The 19,401-nt window shown below is 35.7% G+C and overlaps 1 protein-coding gene across 1 annotated transcript; it reads right to left on the bottom strand.

Moving 5' to 3' along the window:
• Positions 1-4,874: 4,874 nt before the first annotated feature.
• On the bottom strand, positions 4,875-16,800 carry LOC128237961 (ciliogenesis-associated TTC17-interacting protein-like). The gene is made up of 6 exons (XM_052953537.1): positions 16,746-16,800; positions 11,650-11,682; positions 11,061-11,186; positions 7,891-7,998; positions 6,993-7,036; positions 4,875-6,299 (listed from the first exon to the last, which is right to left on the bottom strand). Exons 1-6 carry the CDS (start codon positions 16,798-16,800, stop codon positions 6,261-6,263), a joined length of 405 nt encoding a protein of 134 aa, XP_052809497.1. The 3' UTR covers positions 4,875-6,260.
• Between the last annotated feature and the right edge of the window lie 2,601 nt (positions 16,801-19,401).

The following is a 19,401-nucleotide window of genomic DNA, read 5'->3' as shown; positions in this document are numbered from 1 at the left end:
AAGTCGACATTGTTTCTCCGTTGTGTTTTTTTTTCACTGGTCCATGGGACTCGTTTCGTGGCCGTTGGAGCGCTAGATTGCAGAGTTGGTGTAATGGACGTTGAAACACAGGCTCGCGGGCTTGGAGTCATGGTAGTTCCGGCGCTGGGTCGCGTGACGAGACACGTAGTCGTTTGAGCGCTAGGTTGCGGGGTTAGAGTCAGAGTCGTTACAGCGCTGGGTTGTTTGATGAGAGACGTGGTCATTAGAGCGCTAGGTCGCGGGATAGGAGTCAATGTCGTTGAAACCATCGGCTTGTGATGAGACACGTGTTCGTTAGAGCGCTAGGTCGCGGGAATGAAGTCATGGTTGTTGAAACGCTGAGTCGTGTGATGATAGACGTGGTCGTTAGAGCGCTAGGTCGCGGGAATGGAGTCATGGTCGTTCAAATGCTGTGTTGTGCATTGAGAGACGTGGTCGTTAGAGCGCTAGGTCGCGGGAATGGTGTCATGGTCGTTGAAATGCTGGGTCGTGCATTGAGAGACGTGGTCGTTAGAGCGCTAGGTCGCGGGAATGGAGTCATGGTTGTTGAAACGCTGAGTCGTGTGATGAGAGACGTGGTCGTTAGAGCGCTAGGTCGCGGGAATGGAGTCATGGTCGTTGAAACGCTGGGTCGTGCATTTAGAGACGTGGTCGTTGGAGCGCTAGGACACTGGAATGGAGTCATGGTTGTTGAAACGCCGGGTCGTGTGATGGAAGACGTGGTCGTTAGAGCGCTAGGTTGCGAAATTGGAGTCATGGTCGTTGAAACAATGGATCGTGTAATGAGAGACGTGGTCGTTGGAGCGCTAGGACGTGGGAATGGAGTCATGGTCGTTGAAATGCTGGGTCGTGTGAAGAGAGACATTGTCTTTAAAACATAAGATCGCGGGATTGTAGTCATGGTCGTTGAAACGCCGGGTCGTGTGATGAGAGACGTGGTCGTTGGAGCGCTAGGATCCGGAAATGTAGTCATGGTCGTGGAAACGTTTGGTCGTGTGATGAGTGACGTTGTTGCAGCGCTAGGTCGCGGGATTGGAGTCATGGTCGTTGAAACATAGGCTAGCGAGGTTTGAGTCATGTTCGTTCCAGCGCCTGGTCGTGTGAAGACAGACTTGGTCGTTGAAGAGCTGTATCACTGGTTGGGGTCGTGGTCTTTGAAGCGCTTGGTCAGACTATGCTGTCAATATACAAGATAACACTGGGCGGACACTTATTCTTAGTAAATCAATTAGGTAATTGACCAGATAAGGCGTTGTACGTATATAAATCAAACAGTTCAATGGAATTTCGCTAGATTTCGCTTATGTTTATTTTTATTTAATCAAGTTCTGCCCGTAATCATTAGCTGCATTATGACTTTGAACTGCCATGATGCTATCACTACATGTGTTGTGGTTAATGAACTTAGTAAGATGAGATAGCAGTGACTGCACTTCTCAGTCAATTTATATGAACATTTGAAGAAACAGAGTGATCCGTGACAAGAGATCCGTGTGCGAAGCATGCAACCGCTTGGTTCTTTAAAGCACCGGCACTTTCCTTTGCATCACCAGAACAAGGCAAGAAATGTTTATTTGTAATACACGTGTATTAACAAATGAGCTATTTTCCAACACGTTTGACATCATAATAAGCAATATCATAAAAAAGTGCACAGCGGGAAAGAAATACAAGATATTAAATTTAATGCCGAAAATAGAACGACACAAAGGCAATCATAAAGTTAATTCCTAAATAGTGGGTGATTAGGAATTGATTCACACAAATAGAAACATTATCATTTTAGGCCAAGGCATAAGAATAGCTAGCATAAATATAGCCGTGATCCATGACAACTTTATAAATATTCTTCTTTATGGTTGACTTCGCCAGCATTCTACGATTTTGAATAATATATTTCCTTAACTTTTTCTTAATTTCGAAAATAAATTTAGATAAAACAAATAGGACCATGGGATATTCATTTGAAAAACTTTGTCGCCAAAGACTGTGAAATCTACGGTCATTTTTCAAACTTGCATATTTTAAAGCATTTTAATACTGTACTTTGATAGCTGTATTGGTAGGGAATTTCTTATGCATTTTGTTTTCTTTTTCATAAGCCGAACTTCAATGAATAAAGATTTTTTTCAATATATCTATAGAGTCGTATATCACCCAATAGGGCGGTGTTTTACCCTATACAGTTATTCACACTATTACCAAATAAGTTTACAGTCGGAATGCTCGAACGAAATTTAACAATGAATTAAAAAATAATTAACATTATACAGGATCCCCGAAAGGGCCGTGTTTTCCGTATACAAATATCATAGGGCCTTACTTGGGCCGCATTTTACACTAGTTTACAATCGGAACACCCTGACCATCTCCGCCATAAAACGACGGCCGAGGTGTTCCGATTGATTACTGTAATAGGTTGCGTTGCACGAAATTTGTGATGGTTGGCTTATACCATATTTATCGAGTACCGCGATTGATTTGTGTTTATATACGAAGTCGATACATGTGTATTTATTGCAAATATTTACACCATAATAATAACTTAAAAGGTATAAGTTTTAGGTAGGCAAACAGGCTCTTTCTCCGGTCACCTGCCTTAAAGTGACACTCTTATTCAAAATCAACTCATACCCATGTATAAGAAACATACATTTTAAGCGATAAATCTTTAACTACTTACTAAATAATACATATATGGAAAGTATAACTTACTGATAGCACGATTGTTATCGTGTATTTAATGGTTAAAAACGCAAAAAAATATTAAATGATTGGTGAATGCTAAAAGATTTCCTGTGATTAACAATAGTCGTATCAGGTTGGAATACCGTGTTTTCTGCAACTTTCTTTCAAATATAACTCGGTATCCTTCATAAGAACCATTGTTTTGACATTTATTCATCCTTTTTGGTATTTTTAAACAATCGTATTAGTTATGGTAAATCTTACATGGGTATAAGAGTGCATCTTTAAAAAAGGGTATGTTTGACGGCAAATCTTTTTTAAGTTATTATTTTTATTACCAAAATTTACCCTTTGTGACCCAAAACCGTAGATTCTGTGCTTTAAAACATCAGAAATTCCAGCATTAGAATCTTTGACATTATCTGAAGCCTAAAATACTTCAGTGTTCTACTTATGGTGAACCCAGGCATAAATGTATAATAAAACTATGTACAATCCTCCAATGTATATCAGTGTCATGGCAAAGGGTTACTTTATTTAATGGAGCGATATCTTGGTAAATCATCGTCAGGGTGCATGTAATGTAAATTCATGCATATAATTATGTATGATTATTAAAATAATGCAAATTAATAACCAGTTCTCTTCATTATAATAGCAGGGTTGCAGACGCTTTAATGCTAAGAAATATCAGCCTCGACTATAGGCAGATAAATAACCCATTTTTTACTTTCAAAAATCCATTGTTCGAGTGCTCTACACTTATTCGAAAAATCATGTAATGTTTGTTCGAGATTTTCTCAGTTTGTTCAGCCGCGGTCCCAATATTCTAGCTAGTAACGGCAATTGGGCCGCAAAATTTGATACCAATTTTTTTTTTTAAATTGTATTTCAAATGAAGTTACGCGCATATAGATTAATACATGTCTGACACGATATTGAATATACAGGTCACCATGGCATGATTACTCTAATTGATTAAAATGAATTTAATGTGTGTGATTTATTAATTTGTGACTGTTTGTATTTGGTACAGAAATAGAAAATACTAGTATTAAATGTGTGCTTACAAACGTGTCCATAACATGTGTATTACTGTTTTATCATATTAGCAATTTTTTCTCAGTGAATAAATGTTACCAAACGATATTAGTTTTAGATTTCACAACTATTTGAAACGTAAAAAGGTTTAGAGAAAAAAACATGAAAACAAAACCTGAACTCACTGGAAATCGAGTCTTTCAATGCTTACAATTGAAAAAAAATATCGACCGGAGGGGACACACGGGCGTGACACGAGCCCAACCCTTCCGCGGACCAAATGTCATTTGAAGTCCTTTGCGCCTGATGTGTTTGTTTCGAAAGGTACCCCGCTTGGTATCTTCCTAACTGTAAACTTCATTTCTATTTTTGTTCCTAGATATGATCGTAAGAAGAACACATGGATTGATTTGTTCGGCCCCTACTCAACCCCCCCCCCCCACCACGCCCTTCCATCCGGACTCGTCAGTTAATTTCCACCACGCGGAGCCCGTCATGTATCTTAGTTCTGGTCCATAAACGAAATTCTATCCACCAGTGTTAAGCAATGTTGAGGCTCTTTGCTGCTTGAAATATTTTTTGTCTTCGGCGAGTAGGCTCTGGCTGCCTTCAAATGGATGGAACTTGGAAAGGGTGTTTGAATGTATTTGTGAAATGCTTTTATTATGTTGTTGTTGCTATTCATTGAATATATGATCAGACCATACTTTTTGCATTTTTGATGCATGAAAAATGCCTAATTTAGCGACGCCGAAGGGTATCAATCCAGCGAATTCGTACGGTACTACAGAACAGAAATGTTGTCGGTGCGTTTATAGGTCAAGCTGGTAAAATCTTTCTCACTGTTTCTTTTCTAAAAAAATGACACCTCTGCATATTGTAACTCTTATATGGAAGTAAAACAGATAGTCATACTAACTGCCCTTAATTTCAATGGCTATTTCAGCGTGCGATAACGACTGCGTTGAAAAAACTGAATCACCCAGTGTGTTACATGGGACTAATATTATAATGTAATGCGAACAACGCATCATCTTGTGGAACTAAAATGACTCCTTTGCACTTTAAGGATGTGACACTAATATCTGTTTGCATATACATCAAGGATAATGTCAGCAAGTCAGTAAAGTTTTCAGAAGTATTTTATTGGTCCGATTGTAATACTGTAATAGTTAAGTGTCAATTAACAGAAACTTCAGATGGATGGATATATTTATATAGCTGATCATTACAAGACAGGTATTAAATACGAATATATCAATACTAAGTAATCAGTATAATGTAGACAAATGGATACATAACATGCTCGGATATGTGAAATAAGTACATAATTATCAATAGCCGGAAAGTAGATAATTTTTAGCTCCAAAGAGCAGAATTCATACTTCTATTTATATGATAAAATATGTTGAAAGTCCACTTTACACAACAATCACTATTAAAGCTATTAAAGTCTAAACTTGATTGTCAGACTTTCCCCTGTTAGTTAAAATAACTTACAAGGCATATCTTATTTCAACATTGAACCTTGATCTCGCCAAGGTCAACAAGAGCGCCATGAAGAAAACACCAGCGCTCGTCTGTTTTTTTCTCCTTCGAAAATGAGGCATAACTCAATACAAACTAAAGCCAGAGTTATGCTCCTTGATGTACACATGCATATTGTCCCTGGCAACATCCTAACCAAGTTTTATTTAAATATGAAAAGATTTAGTTACTGTCCTAGGTAAAAGACTGCATGATGCCCACAGCCCTGACAGGTGCCAAGGCATATCACAATACCAAGATACTTTTTTCTGAAAAATTTTCTTTTACAAAAAATAATGCATATCAATTTTCAGTAATAAACAAATCTTCATTCATTGACTCTAGATACAATTCAGCCAAACAAATACTTAACGTTTTGATAGCAAACAGAAGAAAGTTAATACATTTTTGTTTGACATGTTCATACATGATGATATTTCATTTGCATTTCATCAATTTATCCAACAACACAAAAAACATCACATCACTGAATGACAGAAGCATTCAATACAAAACAATACCACACACCATTATTTACCATGGAACAAAAAAAAACAATTGAATACACTGCAGTGTAAATGACCACAAACATCATGGACAATTCTAGCAAAATCACCTCCAATTGAGGACAAGTTATTACCATATTCAATTTCAAAATTTTAATTGTTAAAAAATAAATAATAATAGAACAATATCCAAAGAACATGTCAATCACTGATGGTATTCAGATATAAAGCTTAAATCAAAATGCAATCTAGTCTATTCTATAATTTAAAGTATCTATTTGTTTAATTGTTTGCTTTTTGATGAGCCTATTGCAAGGCCAGTTGCATTTTTCTAATGTACCCTTTCACCATTGTCCTTGATCGCCTGGCAAGAATTGGATACTTCTTTATAAGTTCAAGACATTCTAAATTATTTTTGTCAAGAGTATTAAGCTTAAAACACTTTTTAAGGCCATTTTCTACCACGTCTTCTTCAGCCTAGCTCCAAGGTGTTCTGACTGTGGCTGTTCGTTTTTCCTAAAACACAGAAATAAGGCTATTTTATAGACAAAAAAATCACTATATTTTCATCTATGTTGAGCACTAAAATATGAAAGTGTTTTCTTGATAGTCCTCTATAGGACAAATAACCATAAAACATATAATCCTACATTAAAACATGTTTTATCAATTGAAGTTGTCTAGGAATTAGCAACAGTGCCTCTGCAAGTCAATATATAAATATGACCTGTATTCAAGATGATGTGTTTTCACTGATAACCTTTATATTATTTGATTTCTGAATTTGTACAATAAAATGGGCACGGTAAGCAAACTCATTTTTCTGTAGCACTGACCTGAGCAACAGTCTTACAGTGCTATATAATATACATTGTTGTCCATGTTAAATATGTTTGACTTCAGGATTTTATTTGATATGTAGAAATTCAATTCAAGGCCTTTCTGTTAAATACAATTAGATATTTTCACTGTAACTTTTTACACTGATCAGTAACATGACACACATTCTGGTAATTTAAACACTAAATAGTTTTTTTTTAAGATTACAAGTATGGTTGTTACACAAAATTAAATGTATACTAAGAAAGACAACAGAAAAGCCTGATCACAAAAGTGCACTTACTCCTTTACAGAAACAACACTTTTTAAATCAAATTTGCTTTAAGAATAGAAATTTCTAATTGCTACAAATTTCAATATGATTCTTACATGGTTTGTGCCAATCCCAGCATTTACGACTGCTTCGAGTTGACCTATGGAGACAAAAATATATATATTATATACGCAAATAGGTCTGCTATGTTTCTTAACGCTAACAATTAATGCTATTTATAATAATGAAACAGGTGTCTCTCGACGAGTATTATTTGAATGAAATTGATGGACATTAACAAAACCTCTTTCTGAGGACTTCTAAAAATATCACCTCCAATGGAGGCCAGTTACTTTTATTAGACACCATGCCTGTATTGAGATCTCAGGTATTTCAAATTTCCTTGATGCCTATTATTTAAAATGCAGTACAGGTTATGAAATATTGAAGGTGTAGTGTTTTTAATACAGGAGATAATTTATCTCAAACACACACACACAACTATCTCTACACAACTAGGCTAAAAGAGACATGTTGCAACAAAATGACATAGTATTTTGTCTTTTGAACCTCTGGTATTTTGATTATGTTCTGTGGTAAGCATAATACTGAAAAAAAGTATTCAGCTTTACTAATTGTAAGCACATACAGGTACATATATTAAACATTTCGGTTAATGATAATGTTATTTACATACAATGATGTACAACCAAGATTGTGAAATGACCTTCAACCTACGACTTGAATGATGTCAAACTGATTTTAATATCTCTGGTGGTTTGAATTTCTTATTTGTTAAGCAAATTTCTACATGTAGTCATCACCTCAAAAGACAATGAATTTGGTCGAACACCCATTGATGTCCAAATGAAGACACTTCATTCCAATCACTTTGAACCCATTATGAAAACTACATTCCAAAGCTAATTCTTTTACAACAAGGGCAAATCTATACATGAAAACATCAAATATCAGGCACCCGTTCATCTTATATTATAAAAACGATAAGTGTACCTATTTCAGTCCCTAGTTGATCAACGGAGGCATCAACATTATCAACATCCACATCATCAGCATCCACATCATCAGTATCATCAGTATTCACATCATGGCAATGTTCAGCTGCAATACAAAAACATCACATCACTGAAAAGTGACAAAAGCATCAAAAACAGAACAAGATTATACATTATGGTATTTACCATAGAAGAAAAACTACTGAATACAGTGCAGTGTGAATGACCTCCAACTGAGGACAATTCTAGCACAAACACCTCCAATTGAGGACAAGTTATTACCCTTGGACAATACATAAAACTATTTCATAAATATCTCTTGTTTCAAATATCATCCTACTCTAGGCACTTCAAACAATTTAGTCTTTAAGAGGCACGTTTAAAGAAAGTATTTTAAAGAAAACCCACTGACAACCAATATAAAAAAAACTTCTGCAACTTCTAGTTAAGAAACAAGAGCTGTTATAAGACAGCGCGCTTGACTACGCCGCTTTGACTTAGAAGTGAAAACAATAACAATGTTATATGTGCCTATCAAACACAATAAAACAATCAAATTAAAAAAGTGAACAAGAAGCGGGATGTGACAAAACCAGGTGTTTAATGATTGGCAGAAGAGATTCAGTTTCAACTGCTTTCTTCTATCTTTAGTAGCAGTGACCTTGATGCCATGGGCCCCAAACACAATCCCATGGAAGTCCTCCATAAACTCTTCCTACATATTAAGTTTGGTCACAGTATGTCAAACATAACTGAAACAGTAATCTAATTTTAGTAACAGTGACTTTGACCCAAGAGGGCTGAAAGGCAATCCATCAAAGCTCTGCATATTGTCCTATATTCCAAGTTTGGTCACACTATGTCAACCCTTACTTGAGATATTCAGTACCGGTACTTAGCATATTTCTATTTTTAGTAGCAGTGACCTTGATTCCATGGGCCCCAAACACAATCCAATGGAAGTCCTCCATAAACTCTTCCTACATATTAAGTTTGGTCAAAGTATGTCAACCATAACTGAAACAGTAATCTATTTTTAGAAACAGTGACTTTGACCCAAGGGGGCCGAAAGGCAATCCATGAAAGCTCTGCATAAACTTGTCCTATATACCAAGTTTGGTCACACTATGTCAACCCTTACTTGAGATATTCAGTACTTAGCATATTTTTATTTTTAGTAGCAGTGACCTTGATTCGATTGGCCCCAAACACAATCCAATGGAAGTCCTCTATAAACTCTTCCTACATATTAAGTTTGGTCAAAGTATGTCAACCATAACTGTTACTACATTTTCCTGTGCTACTGAAGTTCATTACTTTTATTTGGATTGGTTTTTCTTACTGCTTAAAGACCGACTGAATTAGTTTCAGTAAGTTATCTGTCCTCTGACGGTACCTTCACCATTTTTACTTTCCTGGGCTCTGTAAGGTAAGGCGTGGATTCCCTGTGGGCCACTCACATTTTTTCATATAGGTTTTCCAATTTAAAAACTTGATTATTGTACCTGAGATGTTAAATTTCTCTGATTTTTGACAGTTAGAAATAAATTACTTGGAGTTTATTTTTTATACTGTGTTTGTCAATTTTTGACACTTGACAGAATTGTTTCAAACTTACAGCCTAAAGTTGCATTGTGGCTTGCCTGAGCAGCTAGGTATGTCTAAGGCATTTATTAGTTTCATAGTTAGTTTGGTTTTTACAGTGTTACTTCCATTTGAATTTAATTAATGAACTTGAATTCTTGAATAGATTGTATAAAAAAATGCAAACATCTCAGTTGTTCTTCACACCCAACCTCCCTGCCTTTGCCCTGTGTCGAACCTGAGGGTTCTTGTAACCGCCCGTGCGGCTTACTACCACTTGTTGAGGTTCGGTTACACAGTAATCTATTTTTAGTAACAGTGACATTGACCCTAGGGGGGCGAAAGGCAATCCATGAAAGCTCTGCATAAACTTGTCCTATATACCAAGTTTGGTCACACTATGTCAACCTTTACTTGAGTTATTCAGTATAAGCATATTTCTATTTTTAGAAACAGTGACATTGACCTAGACCATGACTCTAGGGGCCCAAAACACAATCTCAAAAAAGGTCTCTATAAACTCTTCCTATATACCAAGTTTGGTCTATTTATTTCAAACCTAGCTAAAATTATTCCATTCATAAGGTGACTTTGACGCTGCCTCCCACCAGCCGCCCGAACAATGACGCAAGTCGACATTCAAATAACTGGTTTTCCCTTTATGAAAATGTGGTTAAGAATATATATAAAAATGTGCCTTTCAAAGGATATAAAAAGAAAAATTGAAAAAAAAAAAATTCCCATAATTTGTATTAAGGGTTAAAATGGAGTTATGTTCCTTGTTCTAAGATGGTCGTCAATAATTATGCAAAGTATTAAGGGCATTGAATGAAGGGTATAGACGTTTTCTTATTAAAATCCCAACTTGCCCTACAACTTTAACCTGCCCTTTAACTTTAACCTGCCCTAAAACTTTAACCTAAGTCAATCAGGGGCCATAACTTGTATTAAGGATAATATGGAGTTATGTAACCTCATTGTGTGACGGTCATAAACAATTGTGTGAAGTATTAAGTCAATTGAATGAAGAGTATTGGACTAATTAGTGAAAATCCCAACTTGCCCTAAAACTTTAACCTGCCCTAAAAGTTTAACCCAAGTCAATCAGGGGCCATAACTTGTATTAAGGATAATATGGAGTTATGTAACCTCAAAGGAGTGATGGTCCTGAACAACTGTGTGAAGTATTAAGTCAATTGAACAAAGGGTATAGAAGTTATTAATAAATATCCCAACCTGTCCTAAATCTTAAACCGAAGTTCAATAGTCAATCAGGGGCCATAACTTGTATTAAGGATAATATGGAGTTATGTAACCTCAAAGGAGTGATGGTCATGAACAACTATGTTAAGTATTAAGTCAATTGAATGAATGCATTGGACTTCTAAGTGAAAATCCCAACTTGCCCTAAATTGCAATTTCTAACCGGACGCTGACGCTGGGGTGAGTAGTATAGCCCTCCTAATTCTTCGAATAATCGAGCTAAAAACTGTATTCCAAGGCTTATCATAAAACAATATTTTTTGCAATTTTGCTCAAATATCAGGCACAAATTCATCTCATATTATAAGAAAATAAGTGTACCTATTTCAGTCCCTGGTTGATCAACGGAGGCATCCACATCATCATCATCATCCACATCATCATCATCCACATCATCAGTATCCACATCATCAGTATCATCAGTATTCACATCATGGCACTGTCCAGCTGCAATACAAAAACATCACATCACTGAAAAGTGACAAAAGCATCAAAAACAGAACAAGATTATACGTTATGGTATTTATCATGGAAGAAAAACTACTGAATACAGTGCAGTGTGAATGACCTCCAACTGAGGACAATTCTAGCACAAACACCTCCAATTGAGGACAAGTTAATACCTTTGAACAACACATAAAACTATTTCATAAATATCTCTAGCATTTAATTCCTTTTATGCTAAGAACTTCAAAGTCAGTTCCGTTTCATAAGACTGGAGACACCTCTACTTAAAGTGTTTTATAGCAAACCCACTGACGACCAATATTTAACACTTTGCAACCGTTAGACCTTTAAGAAAAAAACTAAATTTCAAGGCTTATAATGGAACAAAATTAAATTGCAATTTTACTTAAATATCAGGCAACCATTCATCACATATAAGAGAAAGGTATGTGAAAAAGCGTACATCTATTAGTCCCTGGTTGATCATCCGGGGCATCTACATCATCAATATCCACATTATCAGCATTATATCATCAGTATGAACAGTATCCACATCATCAGTATCAACAGTATCCACATCATGGCACTGTCCAGCTGCAATACAAACTAGAACTGTAAGCCAAAGGCTAACGAATACCCCCAACCCTTCCCTGTCTAGGTTGTTTGCCCTGGCCTTAGTTATGGTATCATTAGAAAGCACAAGGCAATACATTTATTTAGTTTATTTAGAATACCTATTACATTGAAAAATGACAAAGGAGTAGGCCACCAAAGCGAATATTACCCCACTCCCACCCACCTCAGGGGAGATAACAAACCTGTTTCTCTCATTTTCACCATAAAGGGGTCATGATGAAAAATGACAAAGGAGTAGGCCACCAAAGCGAATATTACCCCACTCCCACCCACCTCAGGGGAGATAACAAACCTGTTTCTCTCATTTTCACCATAAAGGGGTCATGACTCCTGACATGATATTCCAAAATGAAGGTGGACGGGTGAATTTGACAGTCTGCCAACCCAATTTCTGTTTACCCACCCCCACCACCTCCCCCCCACACATGAGTACCAAGGAAATAATACAGGTGCACAAAATCACATATACAAAGGTTCACATCATGGTCATGGATAGCTGAAAGTTTGAGAAAAATATATTGAAAAATGACAAAGGAGTAGGCCACCAAAGCGAATATTGTAACAAATTTAAGGCCTGTATGCACCTAACTTCAGGACTTTTGATGGTCTTTTTAAGGACAAAATCAATTAAAGGTCTTTTTAAGGCCATGCAAACATTCTGATTAATACAGGTGCACCAAATCACATATTCAACAGTTCATATCATGGTCATTGACATCTGAAAGTTTGAAAAAGATTTATAGAAAAAATGAGAAAAAATGACCAAGGATTAGGCTAGACAAAGCTGTATAATTTTTGCCTATTTTAACTTATTCAGGGGCCATAACTGGAGACATGATCATGTGATTCCAACCACAATCACAGGGGCAAATGTTCTCACCATGGCTAAAAGTTTGAAAAAGATTCATTCAAAAATGACGAAGGAGTAGGACGAACAAAACTAATTTTACCCAATTTAACTCATTAAGGGGCCACAACTCCACTCAGGATCATGTGACTCCCACCAAATTCATGGAGGCAAAGGTTTACATCATGGCCATTAATATTTGAAAGTTTGAAAAAGATTTGCTCAATAGCTTCAAAGAAGAATCCTGGACAAAGCTAATTTTGCCCAATTTAACTCATTAAGGGGCCACAACTCCACTCAGGATCATGCGACTCTGACCAAATCCACGGAGGCACAGGTTTACATCATGGTCATTAATATTTGAAAGTCTGAAAAAGATTTGTTCAATAACGACAAAGATGAATCCCGGACAAAAAAAAACGGACGGACAGACAGACAGACAGACGGACAGACGGACAACCCGATTCCAGTATACCCCCCCCAAACTTTGTTTTGGGGGGTATAAAAATCACATCACTGAAAAGTGACAAAAGCATCAAAAACAGAGCAAGATTATACATTATGGTATTTACCATAGAAGAAAAACTACTGAATACAGTGCAGTGTAAATGACCTCCAACTGAGGACAATTCTAGCGGACAATTCTAGCACAAACGCCTCCAATTCAGGACAAGTTATTACCTTTGGACAACACATAAAACTATTTCGTATAAGTCTCTAGTATCTAATTCCTTTAACTCTAGGCACTTCAAACAGTTCTGTCTCATTAGATAGGAGGGACCTCTACTGAAAGTATTTGATAGAAACCCCACTGAAGACTAATATCAAAACACTGCAACTTCTAGTTAAGAAAAAAACTATATTCCTCTAGGCTTATACTAGAACAAAAAATAATTGAAATATTACTCCAATAACAGGCACCCATTCATCTTATATTATAAGAAAGATTAAAGTACCTATTTCAATCCGGAGGCATCCACATAATCATCATCCACATCATCAGCATCCACATCATCAGTATTCACATCATGGCACTGACCATCTGCAATACAAAAACATCACATCACTGAAAGTGACAGAAGCATCAAAAACAGAACAAGACTATACATTATGGTATTTAACATGGGAAAAAAACTACTGAATACAGTGCAGTGTGAATGACCTCCAACTGAGGACAATTCTAGCACAAACACCTCCAATTGAGGACAAGTTATTACCCTTGAACAACACATATAAAACTATTTCTTAAATATCTCTGGTATAAAATTTCATTTAAGCTAGGCACTTCAACCAGTTTTGTCTCATAAAACTTGAGGCAAGTTTACTGGAAGTTCTTTATAGCACACCCACTGACAACCAATATTATAACACTTTGCAACTCCTAGTTAAGAAAAACACACCATATTTCAAGCGTATCATAGACAACAAAAATCTTCAATCACTTATGCTTTCTCAAACCAGGGGACAATTCAATACAATTTAACAGAGCAACCTTGGAGTTTACCAATTGCACTGACGGCAAATAAAAACTTTCTAGTAATTTTAATTGTAAACAAAACATGTAACAAGCATGCAAAGTTTCAAAGCCAGATGTCAATGGACTTTGAAAATATTTGAGGTGGTACGTAATCTTTAACGTAAATTCTATGATGAAAAAGGGGCATAATTTTCTCAAAATGCTTGATAAAGTTACCTCAATGGTGTTTGAAAATATTTGAGGTGGTACACAAACTTTAATATAAGTGGTTACGCCGACGCTGCTGCCGACGCTTGGGTGACTATGATAGCTCTCCTTATTCTTTGAATAGTCAAGCTAAAAAATCATTGGTTAACACCTTATGCTGGGGCCTGAACTATAACTTTCTGCCAACAAAGTTATGTCCTGTTATACATGTAAAATAGGTGAGTATGTATTTTCCCCAAATTGTGCGACAATATTTTCCTTTAGATTGTCCTATTTATGAAAAAACATTTGATAGAAATCAGGTAAGAATTGGCCAAGAAAAAAACTTTGTCTGCAATAAAATAATTAATTATGCCTCCACTAGAATATGTGAATGCAAATGTTTATATGGCACATCATCACTTACATTCATTTCTACTTTGATAATAGTTATATTTTGCATTTTTTTTTTAATTATGCTTCCTTTATGCTTCCTTGTTTTAAACAGTATTCTATTTTACAGTCAATTATTGGTTACAATCAATTGATTAGATATTGGCTGTACTTGTAAAGCTGTTGCTCTTTATATACTGTTTAACTGTTATATATAACAGTAAGTCACTCTAAGTTGAATTTTATGTATTTTATCGGATATACATGGTAAAGACTGATTTAGACTCTTAGATTGTTTTTGAAAAGAAATAAAGAATATACATTATATCATATCTTGCTTTCAACCGGCTAGTGGTAACATTCAATCGTATTTGGAGTTTTTTTATAAAGATGAAATTAAACAAAATGTACGCCGTTAAATATGATATTGTTTTGGACTTCTGCTACATTAACAATAAATCTGACTGCAAAACAACCATGTATCTTAAAGATAAGTGTTTAACATCACATCAGTTCACATACAACTTCTGAGCATAAGCGACAGTAAATTTTGGACATATAGATCTATATTATTTTTGATTTTGATTGTTTTAATTCCTAATGACCACACTTGACTTAAACATTAACATTAGAAAGTTAAGATTAGTCACTGTACCCTAAACAGAATAATTTTGCATTCACAGTCACCTGACATAAAAAATACATAATCGGGTCAGGATTCTTTGTCGGTAGGGTTTGGTTGTCTTGAAAACCTATTCAAATCATATTGTAGTTTATTTTTCAGAGGGCTATAAGTTTGCTAACAGAAGTCGTACCAACACAAACTCGCACCAATACGAGTCGTGCAGAGTCGTGCAATATACGGACAGGTCGCCTCACATATGTATTATATAGGCGGTATGGGTAGATTCATATAAGTAGCTTGTCATATAGACTTTATATTAATTTACCATCATAAATTCTTAATCAATAAAATACCTTTAAAAAAGATAGCCAATAAATATTGTAAAATTTGACAGAAATAATATGTACTACCGTATATAATCCATATGCGGGGCGACTTCTCTATATATATGGTGAGACTTCATAGTAGTACTAGTTTGTGTTGGTACGACGGCTCTTGTAATCACGTGTTTGATGAAGTTCATGCATGGTTGTTAGCTACAAGCATGATTGTATGCTAGTCTAAAAAAATAGACGTGTTATACAGGATTCTTCCAATACCTAACGTCTAAACGGGTTTGTGCAAAAACAGGGGGTTTTTGAAACGTATTGAAATTTTATTTCGAGAAGAATTTTATGTTTGAAATAGGTAATAAAGGTTTATATTCATATTTTACCATGTAAGTGCAAATATATTTTGCACAAAAAAGCATAAAATTGCAATAAAACGAAACTTGACTAACACAGACTACAATTATGCAAAGCTTAACAACAATGCATTGTTAAATTAAACCACAAAGGTTACACTTGAATTATTTTTAGACAATACCTTTCTCTTATTACACTTAATGCACCAGTCAATTGTAACCTCGGCCCCCCGGGGTATACCGGGGATAGCCGGGGAAAAGGGCTGTGTTTTTATTTTCCAGGTGCCCCCGCAGGGCCGGGTGATCGCGATAGTTTAGTCATAACGCCAAATTTAGCGGAGATTGGGCCTTATATAGAGTCTCTGGGGTGCGGGGGCATTTGGCCGGCGTTTAACAATCAGTTCGTCCCCACAAGGCGGGGATTATACCCGGGGTTTGCTGGTTTGAAAGTCAAAGTCCCGGTTATTCCCTTGGACCGGGGGGACGTGGTTACAATTGGCTGGTGCATAAGTGTTTCATGAAACCAGTCGTCGATATTAGACTTTTGGATGAACAAGCCTGAATTCTTAAACTTTTGCTTGGCATCAATTTTTTTAACAAGCCCTGCTATATAAAATTCAGAATATTAACAAGCCCGGAAGACATTTTTCCAATGCAGGGGTTGCTAATTCATATTGATCTGTCAACAAAGCATCACCAATTTAAACTACCTAGCAGGTGCCCTTTATCTTTCCGCTCAATAAACTTAGCGCTGGGCTCTGTCATTCTTGGCTAGGAAAACCAACAGGTGGGACATGGACGCTTAGAGTCGCCAAATAAAAACCGTCTCTGAAGACTGAAGCTAACATTCATCAACGTACAATTATTTGGACTAAGATGTATGCTAAGCATAATGCTTTTATGCACTGCTTTTGTAGATACATAAGCTTTAATAAATTAAACCATTAAAAAATAACAACTGGCGAATAGCTGGTGTTTAAACATAACAGTAGTCCAAATAATTGTACGTTGGCGGATTTTTTTTAGATTTTTGATATGGCAAATCCTTCACGTACAAATTGTTTAGTATCAAAAGTGGGTAGTTGTTCCGATCAGGATTCCGGGTTAAAGCATATAGAGTCTATAAAATATCATAAAAACAAGAAATATTACCAGATAATGTTATTTTATATTAGTTCCGTACACAAAAAATAAATATCCAACTTATAATTATGAGTTTGACGGCTTTTTTTTTCATTTCATTCTGTCAAAACATAACGATATATACATGAAGGGCACCTGCAAGGCTTCAGGGCACAGTTTTAAATCGCTAGGAACATTTCGGCCATGGCCGAGTTGTTACGATTGTATAACGAGGTCTATCTCGAAGCTTTGTCGGAGGAGGCCGAGTTATTACGATTGTATGGAGTTGTTCCCCTTCGCATAATTGTTTTCTGTGTCAGTCAACTTTCGTTTTATTGGAAAGGTAAACAACTTGTTTTAATGCATTAAATGCTTGTTTAGTGCAAAATAACATTTCACTTACATGGTAAAATATGAATTTAACTCTTTATGATCAATTTCAACCATAAAATACTTCACTTAAAACAATTTCAATATTTTTAAAACACCCCCGTTTTTTGCACATTCCCGTTTAGACGTTAGGGATTGGAAGAATCCCGTATAACACGTCTATTATTTTAGACTAAACATAACAGCTGACCAACATAAATCTTGTTTTGTTCATTTTTACAAGGATACACTGAATGTCTCCGAAAACTCGTCGTGTTGACATATAATAATTCTTTAAATTAGCATAAAAAATGAAATAAATTTCTATTTAAAGAAAAGTATATAGTTTCTTATATAAACAGCTAATGGGCACATCATAATTGTAGAAACCATCACTGTATCTTCATTTTAATGAAATTTTCCGTTTCCGGGTCAGACATTGCGAAAACATATGACACTCTCAAAAATCAATCGAAGTAAACAACGTCTGGTCATGACCGTATCATACTGATAAGATAACACCTTTAAACATATATTTTACGATAAAATATTGTTATAAAGTTAACTAACAATTGAAAAAAGATGTTTCACTCACTTGATGAGGTTAGCCTAAGGTACAGTACGGATTGTAGTATTGCCAGATAAACGACAGTACGGATTTCAGCAGGTGCTTGGATGGTCTAGTTACGTCATAGATATTTGTGTAAATAGAAAAATTTGCCTTTGCAGCAAAGTATTAAGGTTGACAATGTTTATCATAAATTTCTCTTGTCAAAATGAACTCAATTTTGATTGTGTTTATATAAAATAATAATGTAAGTAGTTGCCACATTTTCCCATGATTATTTTATGAAATAATTTGGGTAAATCAAACAATTAAGAAATAAAGGAAGATCTACACTGTACTTTATCTTTGATTTAGATTTAGCTAATACAGTATAATTTAGTATTTTAGTACTCCATATAAACAGCTGCTTCTGAGTCTTTAACGGTTTTTGAATAGGCGAAAGTTCCCTATAATCGCATTATTGTGCCTAGTATTTTAGAAGGTGTAAACAAAGGTCCATGCCTTTAATTTTAATACCTATCAATCCTTTATTTATGTTCATCATGAAAAGCATCCAACTTTGACACTGAAATTTAAGACATCCATTACGTTTTGAAGTATTTTGACTGTAAATCATATGACTGTAGCTATCATTGCTTTGGAACACGTTCAAAAGCACTGTAGTTTATCAAATGACCATATATCTCTATGCTGGTGGTCATAGCTGGGGGACACGTTCTAAAGCACTGTAGTTTAACAGTTGACCATATATCTTTATACTGGTGATCATAGCTGGGGGATACGTTCTAAAGCACTGTAGTTTATCAAATGACCATATGTCTTTATACTGGTGGTCATAGCTGGGGGACACGTTCTAAAGCACTGTAGTTTATCAAATGACCATATATCTTTATACAGGTGATCATAGCTGGGGGACACGTTCTAAAGCACTGTAGTTTATCAAATGACCATATATCTTTATACAGGTAGTCATAGCTCGGGGACACGTTCTAAAGCACTGTAGTTTATCAAATGACCATATATCTTTATACTGGTGATCATAGCTGGGGGACACATTCTAAAGCACTGTAGTTTATCAAATGACCATATATCTTTATACTGGTAGTAATAGCTCGGGGACACGTTCTAAAGCACTGTAGTTTATCAAATGACCATATATCTCTATACTGGTGATCATAGCTGGGGAACACGTTCTAAAGCACTGTAGTTTATCAAATGGCCATATATCTTTATACTGGTAGTAATAGCTTTGGGACACGTTCTAAAGCACTGTAGTTTATCAAATGACCATATATCTCTTTGCTGGT

This window comes from Mya arenaria, chromosome 6 (genome assembly GCF_026914265.1).
Source record: "Mya arenaria isolate MELC-2E11 chromosome 6, ASM2691426v1".
NCBI classification, from domain to species: Eukaryota; Metazoa; Mollusca; class Bivalvia; order Myida; family Myidae; genus Mya; species Mya arenaria.
The sequence above is the reverse complement of the archived record's forward strand: the minus strand, read 5'-3'. Positions and strand labels throughout refer to the sequence as shown.